Source organism: Rhamphochromis sp. 'chilingali', assembly GCF_963969265.1.
Source record: "Rhamphochromis sp. 'chilingali' genome assembly, chromosome: 22".
NCBI lineage: Eukaryota > Metazoa > Chordata > Actinopteri > Cichliformes > Cichlidae > Rhamphochromis > Rhamphochromis sp. 'chilingali'.
Genome location: NC_137950.1, coordinates 5,412,079 through 5,424,067, shown reverse-complemented (window position 1 = coordinate 5,424,067; position 11,989 = coordinate 5,412,079). Strand labels below are relative to the sequence as shown.

At 43.6% G+C, this 11,989-nt stretch overlaps 1 protein-coding gene across 1 annotated transcript; it reads right to left on the bottom strand.

The window, feature by feature from the left end:
* Positions 1–1,282: 1,282 nt before the first annotated feature.
* LOC308390454 (uncharacterized protein) lies at positions 1,283–10,296 on the bottom strand. The gene is made up of 5 exons (XM_080872473.1): positions 8,224–10,296; positions 6,431–6,524; positions 5,185–5,234; positions 4,997–5,060; positions 1,283–3,547 (listed from the first exon to the last, which is right to left on the bottom strand). Exons 1-4 carry the CDS (start codon positions 10,162–10,164, stop codon positions 4,998–5,000), a joined length of 2,148 nt encoding a protein of 715 aa, XP_080728599.1. The 5' UTR covers positions 10,165–10,296; the 3' UTR covers positions 1,283–3,547; position 4,997.
* Positions 10,297–11,989: the final 1,693 nt, after the last annotated feature.

Here is an 11,989-nt window from a genome sequence, read left to right as displayed (position 1 = left end):
AATATAAAGCACCTTGAGGCGACTGTTGTTGTGATTTGGCACTGTATAAATAAAATTGAATTGAAACTGAATAGAATGGACTTCAAAGGAAAAATGAAATAAAAAGTCAAAAGGCAGTCAAACAAGAAAACAGAGTTAAGAGAATGGCAAACTGCATTGTAGCCCTTCTTTTACACTTTGTTTTATAATAATAATGGATTGCATTTATATAGCGCTTTTCGGGACCCTCAAAGCGCTTTTACAATTCCACTATTCATTCACTCTCACATCCGCACACTGGTGGAGGCTACAGTTGTAGTCACAGGGGCAGACTGACAGAAGCGAGGCTGCCATATCGCACCGTCGGCCCCTCTGGCCATCACCAGTAGGTGAAGTGTCTCGCCCAAAGACACAACGACGAGACTGTCCAAGCCGGGGCTCGAACCGGCAACCTTCCGATTACAAGACGAACTGCCAACTCTTGAGCCACGATCGCGCTTTTAAATAGTAGATTTACTCATGCATGAGTTCCACCTGTCTTTGTGTTTTTGCTAAGTGTTTGTGAGCTGTTACATTCTCATAAAGACAAAGCAGGTGAAATATGGTTATGAATTAAACAGCAAATGCATTGCTAACTAGATATTTCACATAACAGCTGTTAATGTCAAACTTAATATCATGAATTAATAAGGGAGCTTTTCTGTTGCATGAACTTTGGCGCCCTCTGCATCCCAGTAAAATTACTGGTTATTACCAGTAAGGCTTTCAGTAGTTTTGGATCAGTGTGATTTTATAAAATGTCCTTTTGAACAACCAAGACAAAGTGGATTAAGTAAGGGCCCTGTCAAAGCTGGATAATTGTTATTCAGATTACATCTTTTAAACGACTGCGCCCAGAGCAGCATCTACGGTTTTATCCAGTTACTGGAGGTGTCCCAGGTTTAAATGCTTTCATCCCTTCCTTCTCTTTTAGGGGTGTGTGGTTGTTTTATGTATTGCATTCAACAAAAATCTGTAGATGGCTGCAGGTTTATGCTGCTGTCCCTTGTCTGCTTTCTTCCCAACCATATAAATAAAAAGACAAAAATGTCTCAACTTTGGAAAAACTGAGCCAAACTGTGGACATCACCTCAGTATGCAGGATGAAGGGATAAATGCTATAACTATATATCAATTTCACATTTATTTTTATCATAATATATAATTTCATATTAGTCATTCTGATGCTTTGCAGTATTCTAATATGTCTATATTATGAGATAAAAACTTTACTCAAGATAAAGATAAAAAATTCTTTCAGAAAAACAGTGAACAAAATATTTATTCTTAAACAATTACATGACCTCTGGTGCTCCAACAAATGGACAAGACAATACAAAAAAAGTTACCATAAAAATAAGACGATGACAAAAGTGTGACAGTGAAGCAGTCCATGTCCTAAAACAAAACACCGCATCACTGACGGACACATGGAGGCGGCGTTGGAATGTGACGAGTAGTGTGTAACCAGGACAGAAAAAAGGCGTTACATCTGAGGAGATGAGCACTTCCTGCTACATGTGTCATTGCTCCAGTCAATGTGGGGTTGACACAACAGAAGAAAACAAACATAAAAACCCATTCGAATATCTGAGATTCAGCCCTGAGATTAACACACATACAACATAGTTTTAAAAAAATCCAAGCATTTTGCAAGACTGTAATAATAAAACATTCTCCAAAATCTCTATTTGGTACAAGTGCTTGAAACTGGAAAACGAAAAACAAAGAACTACAGGCTCAGTGACACACCTGCTTACTTAAAAATGGTTGATTAAAACATTTATTATTTCACTGCAACAAAATATAAAAACGGCAAAACAGAAAGATGGCACAAATGGAACAGACATGGTGTTTTCAGGGTAGGGAGATGTGTGTGTTTGTATCCTGCTGCTGCTGGTGAGACACTAAGCAGACGAAGCCTTCAGCTGCCTCTGTGTGGATGTCTGTTGACATCGAGTAATGGCTTAATGGGCCTCACACAGCACAGCGCTGCTCCTAATGGCGCTAAGGAGAAGTACACAGACTTTAACACCAAAACTGATCACAAAGACTTTTTCTTCTAAAACAAAAAACAGAGTCTGACGTCCTCAACAGGTACGCTGGGTTTGAGCCAGTCCCACAGAGTAGGTGAGCACCTGTGCAGTCAGAGGGTTTTACTAGGAGGCGGCCCAGCACGTATCTGGTATTACTAACAACAGAGTCTGCTGCATAAAAGTGCATGCAAGCTGCCCTCAGGAACACCGTGTGCAGTACATCCACGGATTTGTTGTTGGACCACAAGCTAGTGAAGGAACACTGAGTCCATGTAGCGCTGGTAAGTCAGATAAGGCTTCTTCAAAAGCAGCATGTAGGCCCAAGTAAAGACATCAGGAACCTTAATACTAGCGCGGCCATTCCTATTCAATTTAAGACTGATGGAACACCAGAGTAACTGTTGCCCCTCCTTGTTGGGTCTGAAGTCAAGTGAGCAGCTGAGTGGTCCTGTAGTCTAAGGGGGCTGGTTTGTTGAGATGATGAAAGGGAAATCTAACACAGGATTCCCTTTCCTTAAGGAGTGGAAGAAAATTAATTGTTTAATAATTTATAAACCCCTAACACAGCTCCTAACAATTCAGACTGAAGTTTGTAAAGATCCAAACTGATTTAAAGATCGTACAGGCAGAAATTCTCTCAGGCCGAGGTGGGAGGCAGGCAGTTGGATCTGACTATTTTAAGTTGACAAGGTGACCAATGAGCCTCAAAAGCCAGATATAAGAGCCTGAAGCCAACAACGTTTGGAGGCAGTGGTCAGCTGAAGACAGTAATACTGCAGCTGGAGCAGAGGGCCAAAGTGCTTCCTGTGAAAATACATTCAAATACATGCACGCTTTGCGGCTCGCTCAGTAACACCTGCTGGGTGAATCTGCACGGGAAACAGAAAGCATAATGATCCAACAAGGTGTTGCATTAAATCTGGAACCCTGTTGTGTTGACGATAATCAGGTACCTTTACTCTGGGAGGGTACTACCTTGAACCACCAGCCCCTTCTTTCTGTCTCCATGACTGGCTGTTTAATTCAACATCAAAACTGCTTTAGCAATAACTTAAAAAAAACAAAACACAACACTCAATCCAACCTCTTTGACAATTGCTAAAGAAACCAATACAAGAATAAATAACCCAAATATAATCAAATACTTAGAAAATCTTTAAAAAAAATTAAATATCTTTGATTGTTATTCATATTTAATTCAGAAGAAGAAGAAAAAAGAAACCAAAACATCCCATATAAATAACTACACAAATAACAAATTCAGCATGTTACTTCAAGAACGGTTCTCGTCAGTCCGCGGGTGGTGTTGGCTGATAAGTACTGTCAGACTGGACTGAGGGAGGTGACCGGGGTCCTCCAGTCCCAGTGCCTGGTGGGGGTTAACAGTGCAGTTGAAGGACAGAGGGTGAAGTTAAGGTTTGCGGGTGCTAGCTGTCAGTCAGAACAACCCTGGTCCAGTGTCGCCATGGTTACCAGCGAGGTGGTGGGAAGGCCTGCGAAAATGCTGCAGGTGAATCTTCTAACAGGAGAAAAACAAAAACAAAAAACCCCCTCTCAATGCATTTCATAGAGAGCAAAAAAAGTAGCAGCAGCTGCCACTACATGAGTCATCACACCAGGGTTCGGGATCCTAACCACCAGTAGCTCGAGTGATAAGAGCAGGTCGATTTGTCTCAATGTTTCTCATTTGTTTCCCATTTCCCTTAGTAAAAACTTAACCATGCTTTGTTAAAGTAAACCCTCCGATCTAATAAAACTAGCTTATATGTTTTTAACAAATACACTATATTGCCTAAAGTAATCACTCATCTGCCTTCACATGCATATAAACTTGAGCGAACACTATTCTTAATCCATAGTGACTAATATGATGCAGGCCCACCCTTTGTAGCTGTAATAGCTTCTGTTCTTCTGGGAAGGCTTTCCACAAGTTTTAGGAGTGTTTATGGGAATTTTTGACCAGTCTTCCAGAAACACATTTGTGAGGTCAGACACTGATGTTGGATGAGAAGGCCTAGCTAGCTCAGTCTCTGCTCCAATTTATCTCAAAGGTGCTCTGTCGGGCTGAGGCAGGATTCTGTGCAAGCCAGTCAAGTTATCCACACCAAACTCTCTCGTCCATGTCGTTATGGGCTTTTCTTTATGTACTGGTGCACAGTCATGTTAAAATTGGAGCGGGTCATCTCCAAACTGTTGGGACCATGAAAGTGGCCAAAATGTTCCTTTTACTGGAACTAAGGGGCCGAGTCCAACTCATACCTCACACCATAATGCCCCCTCTACCAGACTTTACACTTAGCACAGTGTAGTCACACAAGTACCATTCTCCTGGCAACCACCAAACCCAGACTCGTCCATCGAATTGCTCAACGGAGAAGTGTGATTCGCTGCTCCAGAGAACATGTCTCCACTGCTCTGGAGTCCAGTGTCAACATGCTTTACACCCATGCATCCAACACTTTGCATTGTGGTTGATGATGTAGCTGCTCAGCCATGGAAACCCTTTCCATTAAGTTCTGTACACACTGTTCTTGAGCTAACCTGAGTTGCTGTCTTTCCCATTCACTTCCAGATTGTTATAATATCATGAACAGTTAATGGAAACAGTTAAATGAAATCACTCATTTCTGGCTGCATTTCGATGTTCTAGAGGTAACAGCACGTCTACATATGATTTGATTGTGGCTGAGGTTAAACTAAAACCATGCTCAATACTGTTTTTCAGGAAGTTGATGCCTCGTGCAAATCTGTACTGTGGGTTTAGAAAACGAGCTAAATTAAAATTAGCTTGTGTACTTTTGCCGCTCAGCAGATACCCCAAACCAAGATAACCACTATACTGGCTCACAGCTTTAAAAATACAAAAAACGCTCTCTTGTTGCCCGATATATTTCAACTGTCAGTGGTTTGATCAGCAGAAAGCAGAAAAAGTATTTACTGACCTCACGAGGTTTCTGTCCCCTTTCGTCCCATCTGCTCCCTGGAGGGGCCTTTGAATGTCTTGTTCTAAGAAGACATCACAAATCCAGAGGTTACGTTTTTAAATGATCACAAGCCAAATCTTCAATAAGAGCAAACATACATTTTAAAAGCGCACACAAATACAGTTTTAAAGAGCACTGCTGCTCACCTTGTGCTTCTTACACTTCATGGAGAAGTTTTCTTCAATGAGTACACAGTCTGCAGAACAAGAACAGAACAGGAGTTGGCAACGATGCACTGATTCATCTGCAAGGCTCAAACGCCCCCACGTGCAAGTTCAGCCTGAGCGGAAGTGATAAGAGCCAACAGCCCTTCACAAAGGAGCTATTTTCAGAACAGTGCACATGCGTGCACGCACACACTGAGCACAAAGCAACAGTCGTGGGTGTATGTGTTCAACTTTAAATTTGTACCTGTTAAAGTTTAATTTGAGACTTCAGATGTGGAGCAAAAAAAGTAAATAAGAAAGAGTAAAAACAGTAGTCAGAGGGGCAGATGGCATACATAAATCTAAAGTTACTCCATCAAAGTGTGGGTGGTGGCAAAAATTCCAATCACCAGAGGAAAACCTGCAGGGCTGCGTGCTACTGTAAGTAAATTCAACACTCAAGATAAGCCTGAAAAAATAGACTGTATATAAAAGATGAACCTGGCCACCAAGCCCTAAAACATACTTCGCTTTTTTGACTATTAGAGAAAAAAATGCTGTATTTAAGAAAACTTGGAACTACCAGTTAAGACTATAAAACACTCCGTAAAAGGTTTACGGATGTCACCTAGAGCCAGGGCCGTTTTCCCGCGGACTTCTACACAACTGAAAGCATTTTTCCCCAAACACAGGCGCCAGCAGAAAGAATCCAAGTTTGAGGCACTTCTGCATTGGCCAGAGTCAAATATGCACAAGGAGATTACTTCAGATTGTATCACTTCCCCTGCATTATCTCATTTTTATTTTGTGACAAAAGTCAAAGGAGCCTGGCTGATTGGGACCCACACCCATTTTCACACCTTGGCTCAGGTGATTAGAGGATCATCAGGGGGTCCTTTTGTCCCTCTGTGGGGGGGGGGATACTCCCACTGGGTTTAAATCTGGGACTCTCCGCCATTTGACCCTTAGAACTGAAGAAGCTTCTCGGATGAGAGGTGAAACGTCTTCAAGCAACTTAAAGGAGTCCAGACGCTTTTCTTTGCAAGCTCCTTTGACTACGATGACCTGGATGACTGAGAACCTTCACAGACATTTCGTGACAAAAGTTTCAAACTATGACGAAAATTATTGGTCAATGAAATTAATTCGGGTCCATCTTTTACATGCAGTCTACAACTTAAGCATGCATGCAAATTTTAAAATTGCACAAGACCGGCATGATAAGAGTTTTTGCTCTGCTGCGTACCTGACTCCAGAGCACACCTGTAGTGGTACTTGTTGGGGCAGCTTTTGAAGAAACAGCCCAGCGTAGCACCTGGGTCATTGCACGCTGAACACGTCTGAAAAAACAGCAGATGAGGTTAAGAGAAGACATCGTGCACACTTCTGCAAGCTGTGATTTCCATTTTTACTACATGGGACAGGATATATAGCACTAAGGTAATTACTATATAGTTTTAATTAAAACACTGCCTTCAGCAGCAGTCGTCATAATGTACAATGGCTGATGTAAACAGTGAGGCTCTTTAACAGTCTTTCAAAATAAAGCGAAACCGAAAGGCTGCATTTACCACCAATCTGACATCGGTCTGACTCATGATGGTTTAAGATGGTTAACACCTTATCACCTTGGGAGAAATTGAAAGAACGCTGCCTTGGTGTACCCTTCATACAGGAGACACTTTGACTTTAAGATGCCAATGTTGATCTTCAGTCGTATCAGGCATCAAACTAAAAGTCCCCGAGGCATGCTCAAGCTAAAATATACTATCACCTCTATTAATTTCTATGCATAACTCCTACTCCGGTGGCTGCAGGGACATGCTGGCACTAGCTGCTCCTCCAGCTGCAGTGTCTCAAGTGTATGTGTAGAACAATGGATGAACACAAGCTAGCTCAGGTTATCTTGAGCTGTATGACCTCAACCAACAGTCAAAAGTTTGCCGTGACACATTTTGCAGGGACTGTTTTATGAAACACACATTTGATATCATCATATAAATATCGAAGGCCTTAAGTTATGCAAGATTTCTACTAATGACTTAAAAAGAGATCAATGTTTAATTTAATGATCTTATCTTAAAAAGAGGCAAATGAAACATTGGGGGAATTCTGGACTAGGTCATCTGAACTACATGCTGAATAAGGATAGTTTCAGAAACTAGAACCTTTAAATCAACTTTCGGTCATTTTCGCCTTTTCTCACAAGGTTTCTAACTGGTTATATCAAATAGGTTATAAAGAGCTAAATTAGAACCTAACTCTGACTGCACAGTGCTTGTAATTATATGGTTGTAAAGCCACTGGCACCATTTTTCTCCTTAAGAATAACGGCCTTGGAGGACCCATGTTGGAACCGGGAGTGGCGTCACTCTCGAGGTTACCAAGTCTTGGTAGCAAAGTTGGAAAATCCGGATTTCATTTGCTCCTCAGCAAGGGGGAGCGTATATATTTATTACTAATACATCACTAACAACACTCCCTATGCTTGGATTTCAGTACTTAAAAACACTGCTGCAGCACGTTCACAGACAGAACCGGGTCAGTGCATATGACTATTTTAGCCAGTAGAAAATATACAACAGTAGCTACACAGACTACAGTTAGTGAGACTGCTCCAGGTTTCCGAGTTGGAAGCCTGAGTTCAGGGAGGTGTTCCAGGTGAGAAATCCTGACTGGCTATTTGCAAATTTTGACTTTTGGCCTCAAAAGAGAATGCACTGTACCCATCTTACTGTGTAGATGGTTAAAACTTTGCCAAAAAGTAAAGAGATCTCCCCAAAAATAGTGTCTCACTGTCGTTTTCCCTGCACCAATAATTTCCAGTGTTTTTCTAACTGAGCTAATAAGTTAATTATTCACATTTCCTCTTGCAGTGATTTGAAAGCATTTAAAATATATAACTCTCTTACAGGCACAGAAAACAAGCCACCTGCAGTACATTAACATCACAATGCTGCTTTCATTTCCAGCTTCATTATATCAGCTATGAGTCCATGTGCTATTGTGCAACACTCCAAATTTAAAGTGCAGATTTACCGTCTCCTGGCCTACTTTGACAGCCTCCTCCAGGCCGTACACTTTGCCCTTCACAAGGAACACGCCTGCAGACCAGATGCCGCAGTCTTCATGAAGCCAGTATTCACAAGGTTGGAGAAGCAACATAGGGGGGCTATACCAGTCCTCCACATTCGCAGAGCTAGCATCTGACCGCACTCGTTTAGCTGCAGGGCTGCCTGTGCCGATGGTGCTGATGTTCCATCGGTGGTTCTCTATTAGGCCCCTCTTCTTCAGCTGAGCTCCAGGCCTCAGGGCCCGCACAGCGGGCACAGCGGCACACTTCCTCCCCCTTCCTCTCATGCTGCAAGATGAAGAGTCCGAATCACTGTAGTCATCCTCTTTGAGGCCTAAAGTGCTGGCTGGTTTTTTGGTGCTCGGCTGGTAACCTTCAGGGAAGTAAGGGCCGTGAAGGTCCCCCAAGTCCATGGCGTTGGCTGACTGCCCACACAGGCAGCAGATAAGAGGGCGCTGATCCTGACCGTGAGTGGACACCCGGCCCAGCTGCAGACAGGAAGTGCTGGGTACGACTGCAGAAATGAAGCCGCTGGTATTAGCCTGCTGCTGCGAGCCCTTCTTGTGCTGCGCCCTTACCTCCTCTGGGTAATTGACGACAGTACACAGCGACGGAGAGGACTGCTGACGCTCCACGTGGATAAACGGAGAGAAACTGTCTGGCCTCATATCCCTTTTATCCTCCTTGTAGTTGACATACTTGAGCTTGATCTCAGGCTCTTTTGGGGAAAACATGGACGAAGACTGACCCGCTTTATGTTTCTTTCGCCTTCTTTTGGGAGTGCGAGCAGCCTTCGTCTTGGCAGTGGGCGACGCTTTGCTAGCAGGAGATCTGCTGTTGGCTTTGCCTTGGTTTTTCTTTGGAGATTTTGATGGTGGTGAAAATCTTGCCACCTGGATTTCCACTGAGGGGTCTGGCTGAGGAAGCAGTTCAGGCTCCTCCTTTGAGTTATTATGTAGAGCAAACTGAGGACTTGACTGTGGGGAGGTTTTCCTCTTTGACTTCACAGGGCTAGTTTCGGGTGGGTGCACAGGTTGGGAAACATTCACCGGTTCAGTCTTTGAACTCTCTCTCCGCGCAGCAGACCGGGGGCTTTTTGGAGGCGCGCTGCGCCGCGACTTTTTAGAATTACCGATCATTTCTGAATCAGAGGTAGAGTCTTTGCAGCTGTCAGTATTCAGGTTATTTGATTTGCCTCTTTTCAGAGGAGTTACTGCTTTCTGTTTCACTGGTTTCGCTGAGGCAGACACTTTTACTCGGCTTCTCCTTTTACCTGCTAACACAGAGTCTTTCTTCTTAGAAATAGATATAGTGGAATCGCTAGATGTTGACTGGGAAGCATTAACTTTGTTACTAGTGCGTATGCATCCTGATACTTTATACCTGCTTGAATTTATATTCATAACTATGGCCTCTAGCCGTGTCCCTCTGCTGGAACGTATTGGCAGCTTCTTTTCTTTCAAACTTCTCTCTAGTGCCTTTGCATTCCAGTTCATGTGAGGAATAACAGTCTTGTGATTGTTTTCAGGAACTTCCGCTGCACAAACATCATCTGTCAAGTCGATCAAAGGCTCCAGCGCAGCCTTTCGTCTACTGCCCGGCTGTTTATTTTCATCACTTGAATCCAACCTTGTGGTGCCATCGCTGATGCCAGAGCTTGGCTGAATGGCCCCTTCTGTATTCAAGCTATCACACGAGACCCCCTCAGTTGTCTCAAGATAAGAGTTGTCGCCGCTGGGTGAGCTCGAGGCCTGAGGCAGCACAAATACATCTTCCACATCGTCCAGTGAGGTAGCAGAGGGGGAAACAGGGTCCTCCAGAGGACTTATATACTCCCTGCTCAGTGAACAAAGGTCTCTGGCACCCGCACTGTCTGAGGCAACCACCTGCTCTGGTGTCTTAGACATGAGAAAGAGCACCTCAGCGCCTGCTTTCTCCTCGTCCTTCTCTGTGACAGGGGTGACAGTCTCTGGAGAGGATTCGGCACATGCTCCTGAACAGTTATCCAGATGTGGGCTGTCATCACCAGCAAGGCTGTGATTCTCACCGAAAGTGACTCCACTGTTACACTCATGAGAGTCCTGTGTTCTGTCCACATTGTTCTCCAGTCCCCCTTGAGCCTGAGACAATGACTGAAAAAGTTCCGTCTGTGTGGCGAGGTCCTCGGGCCCCTCAACCTGCGCCAAGTAATGCTGGTTCACTGCATAGCCGGTCTCCCCGAGCCCTTTATCTGTGTCACAAGGAGGGTGGAGGGAGAACTTGCTGATAGGCGACACACTGTACAGAGGCGAGTGTTGAGATAGGGTGTCTTGAAAAGACAAGACGTGAGACCGGCTCACGTATGAAAGGGTGACTGTAGTGCGCGAGAAGGCATTGTCTGGCTGAATTTGATCCCCTGATTGGTGTGCGATGTCTGAGGAGCTGGTCTCTGAGAATCCCTGTAATCCAGGGTTGCTGTTCCCAGAGTTTGGGAACCAGCAGGGGCTCTTGACCATCGACAAGCCATCAAAAGCCGTCGTGGAGTTGAGGACACATTCTTCCCCTTTCCTGGCCAGGTCGATCACAGTGGGGATGCAGGAAGTAGAGAGCTCTTGAGGCTGTAGATCATCTATGCTCCCTGGTGGCTGCTCCATAACAACTGCAGTAGAAAAATGAAGAAGATATTCATGTTAGCTTATAAATGGTGGCATACAGAGATCAGTTTCTGGGTTTATTTCACCACTACACAGGATAACCAGAGTGGCTTTCCTAAGACCAAATACTCTTTCCCCCCAAAAGCTCCAAATCACAGTTTTACTTTTTACCATTACATTGAGTTGACACTTTGTTACACTGTTATTCAACACACTCAAAAGTAAGCTTATTTCATTTGAAGCAAAGAACTGAACCACAACCCCGTACAAATGAAGTCATGCTATTAAAATTAGCTTGGAAACTGACGTGTGCTTGATTTTCATTAACGCTGGAGAATATGGCAAGGGTTAACTGACAATTTACGCTTTGGCTTATTTCCAAATTGTCTTAATAGTATTAAATGTTCTGAATAAAAAGTTGTTACGTTTACCCAATAATCTCTGTCCGAACGCTGGACTGACTTTTTAACTACTAGAACTAACAGGTCGAGCTTGCTAACCACACTTAGCTTAGCCACAGCTAACGCTAGCTAGGCCCGGCTCCGGTAACATTCTCTAACTGCATTAAAGATTTGAGAACTTTAAGGGCTTTTTAGTTGAAGACTGGAAACCGTATCATACAAAACGTGATTTATCAACTTCTACTTATCGACAACAGCCACTGTTCATTTCGGCGAGGTCCACTGCCCGCAAAGTGTGATTATTCCGATAAATTGACAACTTTTATAGCTCAGTGACAGACACCGTGGGTTACATCCTACTGCGGCTCTTACTAACTTTAGTGCGAAAACAGCAGCCAATGAGATTTAAAGATGTTTTATTTTGTTTAAAATTGTGGCCTTTGCTTTATTAAATGAGTTCCGAATTGAAGAGTAGATCTTAAAGATTTAGAGAAAGACATCCTGTTCGCTAGTAGAGGTCCAAACAACACGTAAACCAAGGTATTATCAAATTACGGGTTACTTTTCATGGAGTTTGGCGAGACGTTCTCTCAATTAAAGAGAACAGCAAGCATCGGGGCAAGGCCCGGCTGGATGAAACAAAGACAGAGCGGAGGTAATGCGCTGTGCTGTTCTGCTGCTGATCAAAACTTACCCGG

What these genes read in the sequence shown, in the direction of transcription:
- LOC308390454 (XM_080872473.1), bottom strand. Translation starts at nt 10,164, where the DNA reads ATGTCTAAGACACCAGAGCAGGTGGTTGCCTCAGACAGTGCGGGTGCC. An exon ending in TCAAAGTAGGCCAGGAGACG is followed by an intron (nt 6,525 to 8,223) that starts GTAAATCTGCAC and finishes CTGTTTTTTCAG; the next exon opens with ACGTGTTCAGCGTGCAATGA. An exon ending in CAGGTGTGCTCTGGAGTCAG is followed by an intron (nt 5,235 to 6,430) that starts GTACGCAGCAGA and finishes CTTGTTCTGCAG; the next exon opens with ACTGTGTACTCATTGAAGAA.